Below are 13151 nucleotides of genomic sequence, written 5' to 3' on the forward strand. Positions count from 1 at the left end.
AATAATAATAATAAATGCACCCATGAACATTTTATTTTTTTACCTTTCTATCTCTTTAAATTTGGCTATTGAATTGCAGCAAACAAGATGTGAATTTGTTTTAAAAATGTTTAAACTTAGCTGAAATGTTATTCTATAACAAAACAACAGAATGTATTGTAATTACACTAGGGTGTTCTTTTACCCTAGTTGACAATTACCTATCCAGGATACATCCATGGTATAGAAAACATTTCACCTGCACAAATGTTCACAACATTATTCAATATGGTCCTCTGTGTTTAAAATTCACCCTAGAGTTACACTAGTTAATTAACGTCCCTAAAGCTTACAGCTATGTATGTTGAAATATGCCTCTCACACACAGCATGGCAGAGCAAATAAACTTTATAGATACTAATTATTAATATTAGAATTATTAGTAATTAATAGTAATATAACAATTTTATTTTATATTTTTCCCTTTGTTTTCCTGCAATGTAACATTTCAGAAGTAAACTTCAATCTGAGTGACTCTGTGTGTGTATAAAATGACACAAATGAGCAGTCACATCTGATTGCATAGTAAATATCTCTAAATTGGAATACTTCTTTCTTTTCATGATCAAAAGCGATAGTAATCAATACTTGGGTCCAAAGTTTTTCCCTCAGTTAGGGCCAGATTAGAGTTACACGTGAGCGAAAAGGGGTTTATTGTGGATGTATGCGTGCTTCAGGTTTTTGCTCGTATTACAAGTTGAAAGTAAATGTGATCACTTCAACGCAATTGAAGTTAATGCTCGTCGGGATAGGACGCCCTCAGATCTCTGGTTAACTGTTTTGCAAAACAAAAAAGTGTCACAAAAGACATCAAAAATACTTTACAAAGTATAGTTACACTCTTTATAACACCATGTAATAAAAAACAAATATTACACAAAAACGTTATAAGGGCTCAAAGATATGGGGTCTTAGGTGTTAGGGAAAAAAAGGCTTTAATACAGAGATACATACATATACATGTCTAAAAATGGATATGTATGTAGATATATGTATATATGTGTGTACATATTTGTTTATATATTTATATGTGCATATATACACATATAAACACATAAGTACATTTGTACACATTTATAGATATAGGTATATATATATATACAGTATATATATATATATATGTATGTGTGTGTGTGTGTGCATTGGAGCCTTTTGTAGTTTGCAAACAAGTAGGGTGTTAGTGTTTTTCCCACTTTTTTGGCTCTATTGACTTCTATTGGGGAAAACGTTATTGCGCTTGCAATATTTTTAGTCCCCATTGGGTTAGCGTATGACCAAAAACTGTTTACTTTCAAATAATATGAGCGATATCCGACACGAGCAAAAGGCTTACTTCCAGCGTTAAATTACACTCCACTTTTAGTTCATTAGTAAGTGGAATAATCTGAATAATAGTCATAGCAGTGGTTTTAGCAAACAAAAAAGCACATTAAGGTAATATTTGCTTAGTAGGTATTTGTCATTATTATTATACTCATCTCATAAACCATTTAAAGTCTATAGATTGAATTTTTAAAGATTATCTAGAAATGTGCATATGATGTAAGTGTGTATGTAATATTTGCACATTTCTATAACTGTATCCTTACCAGAGCAGGATCTTTGCTTCCAAACACTGCTATGTGTGCCTTTACATGTTGTTCCCCAGTCACCTGGATCTGCACCTCAATAGGAACCTCCACACTGCTCTGTGGCTGTATGATGCCACAAGGCCTGGGACTGTCATACAGTAGAGGGGATGAGGCGTCTGCCTAAATAAAGCGCAAGTAATTAACGGAATGTATCAATATCCTATAACAACCTGTGCTATCATGGACAAACCATCTAGCTATCTACATATTGTAATATAAGTAACTGACATTACCTTCAGAACATATGGTATATTGTTATAGAAGCTAAAACTAATAAATCAATTTTATAAGTAATTCAAGTTTAAACTGTAACTTCTGCTTATCAAAAATGATAATATAAAAAGACTGTCATATTTTATTTAAAGTTTGAGGACAGGATTGATCAGAGTTCACAATACTAAGGGACATTAAACACTAAGTGCAATCGACAGCCAAGGTGCATTATCCTTTGTGCAATCTCACACAAAGAATAAAGCACAATCTGGTATTACAAGTCGATGGTTAAATATTTTAACCAAAGCATCTTAACGCGGTCACAACTTTTTCAGCGTACACTTTCAATGGATAGTGCATGGAGTTCTCTCAGAGTGCCCATTGTGCTTGTATTAAGTGGTGTATTAAGAGTTGCAATCAAACACAATGCAAAATACCACTGTAAAATGTAGAATATTTTAAGGCCTGAAGTAAACCATTACTAATATTAGGACAGGACTACATGAAAAACGTCACTATTTGTGCACCATTGTCTTAGTAAATCCTCAGCTTAGCACTTGAGTAGTATCTGACATTAATTTTAGTGCGCACCCCCATAGAAGTCTATTATGTGAGAGATTTATTGCACCAGTGCTATCTGACATTCAGATGTTAGAGAGTCCTAGACTATCACTCGATTGCTAAAAAATAACTTAGGATTTGTAATACGAGCACAAAAATAGAAGTGCTATTAACTGAGCTTGAGCGATGTTAACAAATGCTAGATATAATGCTGTATTCAGATCAAAGATTAACATAAGAATAACAGTCTGATGCTTTAAAAAATATTAGCAGCTTAATTATTGATAAAGTAAGTGTAATGTTTCAGTCTATGGGCATCAAAATGTTGTAGCCTAGGATTCCCTCGGTTAAAAATTATGTTCATTTTTATATTGTCTCTACTGAGGGACAGTTATAAGTCTCGGCATCGGCTGTTACACTAATACTTAAGAAAGGTAAAGATCCCCTTGAGCCAGCTTCTTACAGACCAATATCACTTTTGAATGTAGATTACAAATTACTTACTTCTATAATGGCAAAAAGGCTTAAATCAGGTATAGAACAAATAATACACAAGGACCAATCTGGCTTTATGCCTGGGAGATCCTCCATTAGGAACACGCCGTGGCACCACCATATTAGAATATTTCTGGATTAAAACTCAAGAAAGCAAACCTGGTATAAAACAAGACTATGCGTTGTTAACAGCCAACGCCGAGAAAGCTTTTGATTCAGTAACTTGGGACCATTTATATACTGCTCTTGATAGATTTGGTTTTAGTGGGAATTTCCTTTCATTGATCAGGTCTATTTATAGTTCACCTATTTCTTACATTCTAGTTAATGGCATTCCAACCGCTAGGTTTCATATACATAAAGGGACGAGGCAGGGATGCCCCCTATCTCCCCTCTTATTCAATATCGCTATAGAGCCTCTCGCAATTTTATTAAGAGACACCATACAAGGTATAGAACTAGGAGAACAACGAATTGTCCTATCGCTTTATGCGGATGACTTATTATTATTTCTTCAAAACACTAAAATAAGTATCCCTATTGTCTTAAATATATTCAAACAATTTAGTTCTTTCTCGGGATATAAATTAAATTTGAGTAAATCCGAAGTTCTATGGATACATCAAAATAAAGATAGCTGCAAGAAACACCCTTTTCAAGTTTCAGAGAACATAAAATATCTAGAAATTAATCTACACAGAAACCCTAATTTCTGGTACAATAATAATTACTCTATCTTTTTCTCAAACGTATCTGAGAAACTGTGTGAATGGACCTTATTCCCTATCTCTCTCTCAGCTAGAATTATGCTAATTAAATCCATTCTACTTCCACAACTAATATACCTTCTTTAGAATCTCCCTCTTTTTGTTTCCAATAAAGATTTAAGGCTTTTTAATAAGAACTGCTCATCTTTTCTGTGGAGTAAGAAAAGGCACTATCTATCTCGAGCCAAATTGTATCAACTACCAGAATCTGGAGGCTTCGCCCTCCCTGATATAAAATGGTATAATATATTTCAATACTGGCACGCTTTGCTTTTGACTGGATTACAGATACTAACTACTTCACAACATTTTTAATTGAAAAACAACTGGTTGCCCCTCTTTCACTTAAAGCTATTATTCACTGCCCAGCTACACAATTACCATTACATATTCAAAAATTATCGGTAATTCGTAATGTGGTCTCAGCATGGCAAAAAAAAATGTGCTGCCCTAGATATAGACTACCAAATATCCTCATACCTCCCTATTAGAGTTAATAAGCTATTCTCTCCTGGTCTGACATCCGAAATTTTCATAAAATGGGAAGAGAAAGGGTTAATATATATATCGCAAGTTCTTGATAACGACTGTAAAGTAAGAACATTTGACTCTATTCTCCAAGAATATAACTTATCAAACCAAAATTTGTATGCGTATTTACAACTTAGACATTATATAAATGGACTACAAAACATCAGACAAGACTATAAACAATTTGGCGAGTTTAGAGATTATATTACCTTACATAAGAATGGTATCCACACTATCTCCCTAATCTATAATATTTTCATGTCGAAACAAGGACAACTGGGTCTAGAAAGGCTAGTTGGTATGTGGAGGCCCCACTTTCAAAATATAACGTTAGAAAAAATCAAAATCAGTATCAAACGGGTAAGAGAGGCTAATATTCCCACCTCCTGGAAAGAATCACATATTAAATTAATCAACAATTCATATATTACACCAAAATTATTAGCCAAGTGGACAGGTAATAAATCAGGTGATTGTTTTAAATGTAAGAAATCCGACGCTGACCTCCTACACTGCTTTTGGTTTTGTCCTAAAATTAAACAGTTCTGGCTTAAAGTAATTTACTGGTCTTCTAAGGTCTTGAATGAGAAATTTACTTTAGATATATATCAAGTCCTTTTCCTAACCAACAAGGTTACTACTAAACTTTCCAAAACTATTGATACATTAATTCTGATATGTCGTAACCTAATCCTCCGGTATTGGAAAAAGAAGACTGTTCCTTCACTCACATTATTTAAACAAACAGTCTATTCACAAATTATGTTCGAACAACTAAATACCAACTCATTATTACATAACCAGATCCAAAGAATTTTTAATAAATGGCTCACTCTAATTCTAGACCAACCTAGCAACCTTCAGTACTCACTAACAAAATGTTTTCATAAAACAGACTTTTTTGGAACCCTGGTTTTGAACAATATATTCCCCCTGCTTGGTATCAATAATGTACCCATAAACAGATAAAGAGTGTGATGTGGAGTCAGATGTATAGGATCTCCCTTTCTTTTCTTCAACCCCTTTCCCCCTTTTTTTTTTTGTTGTTTTTTTTTGGTTTGTTCCCTCATTATTATTTTTAGGTAAATAGGAAAATAGCACATTTAGAACGGATCACTGATTTAACGATTCTGCCAAATCTAAAGTTTAGAAGATTACAACTTAGAATCTAAGTTTTGCTTTTTAATTCTTGTTTTTTTCTTCTTTTTCCTCTTAGGAAAACAGAGTTGCTTTATGTTCTATCTAGTTAAAATTGGCTAATATTTTATATATGATCCTTTTTTCTTTAACTGTTTGTTTATATCATCTTTTTTTTTTGTCCTCTTCTTTATATATATAAGCAATTTTGTTTTTGGACAAATATTTATTGTTTGAATTATACTATGTGCTTCATTATAAATAAAATAAAAAAAATAAAGTAAGTGTAATGTTTCAGTCTATGGGCATCAAACTGTTGTAGCCTAGGTTTCCCTCGGTTAAAAATGATGTTCATTTTTATATTGTCTCTACTGAGGGACAGTTATAAGTGATGTACTAGAGTAACTATTTTACAGTGTAAGAGTAAGTTTAAGCATCTTTTCCACAAAGATTTTAAATTATGAAATCCCACATTTTTCAGGTGCTGTTGTGCACAAATACAATGGCCTCAGTTAAAAGAAAAGGGTATTTCAGCGTAAGTATATACGTCTGGGTGTTGAATATCATATTTTTTTATGTTAAGCACATGCATAAGTAGATAACTGACAAACAAAACAAGTAGACCCCCCGGTCTAGACCATGTATACCTGTGGTAGGAGACCATAGCACGCATGAAGGTTGCTGGAATTTACAAGGATGGCTGCCTTCTGGTAGGGGTGCTGAAGAAAGCAGCGGTTAAAATGCAGAAATGAGTTTTCCAGGAGAAGTGTTGGCACCACACACCTATAAGACATGATTGCAAATGATTTTTAAGGCTTTGGATGATCCTAAATTTAAGTTACGGTTTGACTTAAACAAAGATAGAAAATATATACGGTAATTATTTAAATTAAGTTTTCAAAATATTTGAAAGCTTTTAAGGTTTGTTCAAATAAACACTTCATGGAGTTTTTTTATTAAACAGATTATAGTGTTGGATTGGTCTTTTTTATAATCAGTGTTTTGTCTGATTTATATCTGATTTTTAAAAAGTAAAGTGGAGTCAGGCTCCATATAATAAAGGCTACAGCCAATAGTAAAAGGTAAAAGGGCAATTTCTATGGGAAATATTAAGCTTTATTATCATTACTATCTAGAGATTATGGATGGTATTTGATGAAAAATATGTTGCTAAAAGGCTTTAAAAAGTAATGAATGGCTTACTCCTCAAACAACTGCAATAAAATGTAAAATAAAACCAATCAAAGAATAAAATTTGCACATACCTAGCAGTGATAGGCAAAGCCAAGACTTCATCGCCAATGCCTTCCACATCCACCACAAGAGCCAACTCATAAGTCTTCACATAATTAGAGCACAATGTGACCTAGAGGCAAAGCAACAAGTTAGATTAAATAGGCAAAGAAAAACCCCCAACAGAAATGGGTTTCAGAGATCCATGGGAAACATGTGAACATACTGGTCCAGTGGATGTAAAAGGGCAACATGTATTTATACTTATAACATAATTGTGCTCCTAGAATCTATTTGTAAGGATCGACAAGAACAAATCTTTATATAAGTGATTCAGAGTTATCAACATTGTAAATGTTTCTTCTAGTTTCTTACATTTTTCAAACATTATATGTCTCTTCTATGAAAATACGTTTGTTGGTTCACTAAAAGGCATCACTGACTACAACAAAGAGCAATAAGGAAGTTTGTACGTGTATGCCCAGGAGATGGTCAGTTTATTTTAAGCATCTCTGTCAAATCAATAGGGATTATCTAGATTAGAAAGAATAACATTTGGATACAGTGCATTCTCCTGTATTTTCGTGATCTTAATATATCATAGATGCCCAAAGGAACGTCAAAGAATTGAGCATATGTCCTAGTCATAAAATTTGCAAGGTGCTGAGCGCAAAAGAAAATAAACGTTGTAAGAAACAGTCAGCACTTTGCCAGCTCCAAGCAGATGCGGTGTCACATTGTGTATTATGAATTAATCAGTATGGCACAATCCCATCAAAGTGTACAGGGAGAATAGGCCTGTTTATCCCTGTGCACCAGCCACCTGACTCAGTGAAAGCTGCAGGCTGTGGTATGAGTGACAGCTGAGTGATGCTATTAATGAGCTATAAGCATTGCATGTTTGTTAAGACATAAAGGTGGATGACCTGTCTGGACATATAAGTTCTTGTAATGAAATACTGCCCCTGTGGCTGGTTGCAGAAGACCTGCCACATTAGGTATTGCAAGTGTACATGGAAATGTGAGCCAGCTAAGGTCAAGCCCATAATAATTCTTTTTTTTTTTTTTTTTTTCTGAAATCCTTGTGTGAGCGACTAGTTTAGTTGTATAATATACTTGTACCAGGTTCCATATGAAAGTAATAAAATACTGTATATGTATGCTAAACCTTTAAGAAAATCAGCATTCTGGTTTGTTTTCCTATAGATTAGAAAAGCTTTACAAAAAATGGTTATGGTTGTTCTTTAGCTTTATATTGTAAGCCTTTCCAATCTATATGAAAATCCACCATGTATGTTGGTAAACCTGCCTATGTCATGTATAATATATTTCTGGGTCATCATCATTTTTAGCTCATGATAAGTTTAATATAAAAAATATTTAGGTTATGGGCCACTGTAGTGAGATTTAGGCTGACCTTCATTTTGTTTTTAGTGGTTTTTGGTGGCTTTGTTGAAGGAAGCTAAACCAACCAAAAGCAAACCACAATATAGTCAGATGATTGAAAAATGCCAAATGTCAAAATAAATGTAAAGAAAGTGCATATGAGCAGCAGCAAGTAGAATAGGCAAATAAGCATCTGTGTGGTCTATCACCACCATAAATCCTTGTAAAGGAATCACAATGATTACCATAAACAAAAATTCCAATTGGCACTTTCATGTGTTTACATACTTGTGCAATGCCCAAAGATCTAATACAGGTGTTCCTGAATCAACTTCTTTGGAAACAGCAATAGACAGAACTGAGATGATTAATAAAAAATGACAGGCATGCAAGAATAGGTTTGTGGACCAAAAAATCTACATACAATTTCTATAGCTCACTTCCTGTAGGCAGCATTCCAAGATGGCCACAAATTTGTAAAGATCTGCTATTTTACAGCAAAGTGTGGCAGTATTATTTGCCATCCTTGCCTCCCTTAGCAGTGTGGCTGCTCAGGATCTCAATGAGATTAATTATATAGCATCACTTTAAGGAGTCATTCAACTTTGTCAAAAATGTTTAACCCCTTAATGACAACAGTACTTTTCCATTTTCGGTCTGTTTGGGACAAAGGCTATTTTTACATTTTTGCGGTGTTTGTGTTTAGCTCTTACTCATTTACTGTACCCACACATATTATATATCGTTTTTCTCGCCATTAAATGGACTTTCTAAATATACCATTATTTTCATCATATCTTATAATTTACTATAAAACATTATAAAATATGAGGAAAAAATGAAAAAAAAAAAAAAACTTTTTCTAAATTTTAGCCCCAAAATCTGTTACACATCTGCAACCACCAAAAAATACCCATGCTAAATAGTTTCTAAATTTTGTCCTGAGTTTAGAAATACCCAATGTTTACATGTTCTTTGTTTTTTGCAAGTTATAGGGCAATAAATACAAGTAGCACTTGTAGCTATTTCCAAACCACTTTTTTTTTAAATTAGCGCTAGTTACATTGGGACACTGATATCTTTCAGGAATCCCTGAATATCCCTTGACATGTATATATTTTTTTCTGAAATCATTTACAAACAGCTTGTGCAATTATGGCATAAATGTTTGTAAATGCTTCTCTGGGATCCCCTTTGTTCAGAAATAGCAGACATATATGGCTTTGGCGTTGCTTTTTGGTAATTAGAAGGCTGCTAAATGCCGCTGCGCACCACAGGTGTATTATGCCCAGCAGTGCAGGGGTTAATTAGGGAGCTTGTAGGGAACTTGTAGGGTTACTTTTAGCTTTAGTGTAGTGTAGTAGACAACCCAAATTGATCTAGGCCCATTTTGGTATATTTCATGCCACCATTTCACCGCCAAATGCGATCAAATTAAAAAAAAATGTTTCCTTTTTCACAAACTTTAGGTTTCTCACTGAAATTATTTACAAACAGCTTGTGCAATTATGGCACAAATGGTTGTAAATGCTTCTCTGGGATCCCCTTTGTTCAGAAATAGCAGACTTATATGGCTTTGGCGTTGCTTTTTGATAATTAGAAGGCCGCTAAATGCCGCTGCGCATCACACGTGTAATATGGCTAGCAGTAAAGGGGTTAATTAGGTAGCTTGTAGGGAGTTTGCAGGGTTAATTTTAGCTTTAGTGTAGAGATCAGCCTCTCACCTGAAACATCAGACCCCAAATAGCTCTCTTCCCTCCCCCACCCCAGAATTGTTCCCGCCATCTTAAGTACTGGCAGAAAGTCTGCCAGTACTAAAATAAAAGGTATATTTGTTTTTTGTTGTTGTTATTTTTTAGCATATTTACATATGCTGCTGTGTAGAATCCCCCCTTAGCACCCAATCTCACGGATCCCCCATCAGACAGTTCTCTAACCCTCCCCCTCTAGCCTAATGGGCGCCATCTTGGGCACTGGCAGCTGTCTGCCAGTACCCAGTTTAGTAAAAAAAAAATGCTTTAATTTTTTGCCCTTTTCTGTAGTGTAGCTATCCCCCCTCCCTCCCAGAACCCTTGGATTGCTTTATAAATTAAAATTCCCCCCCTTTTCTCCCAATTTTTTATTAAATATTTTTGTAGTGTAGCGGTTCCCACCCGCTCCCGCCCTGTGCACACGCCCGACCGCCGTCCCCGTGCACGCGCCCGACCGCTACCCCCGTGCACACCCCCGGGCACTCCAGCCTCCGATCCTGCCCCCCTCCACATGATCACAGACCGATTGCAGGCCGCCCATCCGCCTCCCTGCTTTGCTCCACCCACCAACGACGCTCCGGTGTAGAGAGGGCCACAGAGTGGCTCTCTCTGCATCGGAGGCTTGTAAAGGGGTATTGCAGGATGCCTCCATATCGAGGCATCACTGCAATACCCTCAGAGCTGCTGGAAGCGATTGCGATCGCTTCCAGCACTCTGTTAGACAACTGACGTACCAGGTAAGTCTATTGTCATTAAAAGGACACTGAACCCAAATTTTTTCTTTCGTGATTCAGATAAAGCATGACATTTTAAGCAACTTTCTAATTTATTCCTATTATCAAATTGTCTTAATTTTCTTGGTATCTTTATTTGAAATGCAAGAATGTAAGTTTAGATGCCGGCCCATTTTTGGTGAACAACCTGGGTTGTCCTTGCTGATTGGTGGATAAATTCATCCACCAATAAAAAAGGGCTGTCCAGAGTCCTGAACAAAAAAAAAAAAAGCTTAGATGCCTTCTTTTTCAAATATAGATAGCAAAAGAACGAAGAAAATGTATAATAGGAGTAAATTAGAAAGTTGCTTAAACTTGCATGCTCTATCTGAATCACAAAAGAAAAAATTTGGGTTCAGTGTCCCTTTAACTGCTTGTTAATGCATGAGGTACCTGGTACGTCAGTTGTCATTAAGGGGTTAATCCTGTGGGGAGACCTCAGGCTGCCCATTATATATAGCTCAATACAGCTTAAATAGAACACCTTGACAGCATGGACACACTATTTGCGAAAATACAGACTTTGTAGACATTATAGTTTCTGCTATACAGCTTCAAATGATGCCCGAGTTTCTCACGCTGGAAAGAACTACACAATATTGAATTATTCAGATGTCGAGTCTTACCTGCACAAACACAACATAAATACCATGTGAGGATCTTCCTACAACAAGAGCACTAACTAACTGCCTTAATCCATTCATTAAAGGGAGTGTAAAGTAATAATTAGACAATTATGATTTAGACAGAACATACAATTTTAACCCCTTAGTGACCAGAGCACTTTTCAATTTTCTGACCGCTTGGGACCACGGCTATTTTTACATTTCTGCGGTGTTTGTGTTTAGCTGTAATTTTCCTCTTACTCATTTACTGTACCCACACATATTATATACTGTTTTTCTCGCCATTAAATGGACTTTCTAAAGATACCATTATTTTCATCATATCATATAATTTACTATAAAAAATATATAAAATTTGATGAAAAAAACACACTTTTTCTAACTTTGACCCCCAAAATCTGTCACACATCTACAACCACCAAAAAACATCTATGCTAAATAGTTTCTAAATTTTGTCCTGAGTTTAGAAATACCCAATGTTTACATGTTCTTTGCTTTTTTTGCAAGTTATAGGGCCATAAATACAAGTAGCACAATGCTATTTCAAAACCATTTTTTTCCAAAATTAGCGATAGTTACATTGGAACACTGATATCTGTCATGGATCCATGAATAACCCTTCACATGTACATATTTTTTTTAGTAGACAACTAAAAAATATTGATCTAGGCCCATTTTGGTATATTTCATGCCACCATTTCACCACCAAATGCGATCAAATAAAAAAAAATGTTTCCTTTTTCACAAACTTTAGGTTTCTCACTGAAATTATTTACAAACAGCTTGTGCAATTATGGCACAAATGGTTGTAAATGCTTCTCTGGGATCCCCTTTGTTCAGAAATAGCAGACTTATATGGCTTTGGCGTTGCTTTTTGATAATTAGAAGGCCGCTAAATGCCGCTGCGCATCACACGTGTAATATGGCTAGCAGTAAAGGGGTTAATTAGGTAGCTTGTAGGGAGTTTGCAGGGTTAATTTTAGCTTTAGTGTAGAGATCAGCCTCCCACCTGAAACATCAGACCCCAAATAGCTCTCTTCCCTCCCCCACCCCAGAATTGTTCCCGCCATCTTAAGTACTGGCAGAAAGTCTGCCAGTACTAAAATAAAAGGTATATGTTTTTTGTTGTTGTTATTTTTTAGCATATTTACATATGCTGCTGTGTAGAATCCCCCCTTAGCACCCAATCTCACGGATCCCCCATCAGACAGTTCTCTAACCCTCCCCCTCTAGCCTAATGGGCGCCATCTTGGGCACTGGCAGCTGTCTGCCAGTACCCAGTTTAGTAAAAAAAAATGCTTTAATTTTTTGCCCTTTTCTGTAGTGTAGCTATCCCCCCTCCCTCCCAGAACCCTTGGATTGCTTTATAAATTAAAATTCCCCCCCTTTTCTCCCAATTTTTTATTAAATATTTTTGTAGTGTAGCGGTTCCCACCCGCTCCCGCCCTGTGCACGCGCCCGACCGCCGTCCCCGTACACGCGCCCGACCGCTATACCCGTGCACACCCCCGGGCACTCCAGCCTCCAATCCTGCCCCCCTCCACATGATCACAGACCGATTGCAGGCCGCCCATCCGCCTCCCTGCTTTGCTCCACCCACCAACGACGCTCCGGTGTAGAGAGGGCCACAGAGTGGCTCTCTCTGCATCGGAGGCTTGTAAAGGGGTATTGCAGGATGCCTCCATATCGAGGCTTCACTGCAATACCCTCAGAGCTGCTGGAAGCGATTGCGATCGCTTCCAGCACTCTGTTAGACAACTGACGTACCAGGTAAGTCTATTGTCATTAAAAAGACACTGAACCCAAATTTTTTCTTTCGTGATTCAGATAAAGCATGACATTTTAAGCAACTTTCTAATTTATTCCTATTATCAAATTGTCTTCATTTTCTTGGTATCTTTATTTGAAATGCAAGAATGTAAGTTTAGATGCCGGCCCATTTTTGGTGAACAACCTGGGTTGTCCTTGCTGATTGGTGGATAAATTCATCCACCAATAAAAAAGGGAT

The 13151-nt window shown here is 36.1% G+C and overlaps 1 protein-coding gene across 1 annotated transcript in view; it reads right to left on the reverse strand.

Annotated features, from left to right (window-relative positions):
* HYDIN (HYDIN axonemal central pair apparatus protein) overlaps positions 1 to 13151 on the reverse strand; it is a 595027-nt gene that overhangs the window by 442117 nt on the left and 139759 nt on the right. The window contains 3 exon segments of the mRNA XM_053719498.1: positions 1629 to 1790; positions 6022 to 6157; positions 6640 to 6740. Coding sequence (XP_053575473.1) covers positions 1629 to 1790; positions 6022 to 6157; positions 6640 to 6740 — 399 coding nt within the window.

The sequence above is a fragment of the Bombina bombina genome, chromosome 1 (assembly GCF_027579735.1).
Source record: "Bombina bombina isolate aBomBom1 chromosome 1, aBomBom1.pri, whole genome shotgun sequence".
In the NCBI taxonomy this organism is placed as follows: domain Eukaryota; kingdom Metazoa; phylum Chordata; class Amphibia; order Anura; family Bombinatoridae; genus Bombina; species Bombina bombina.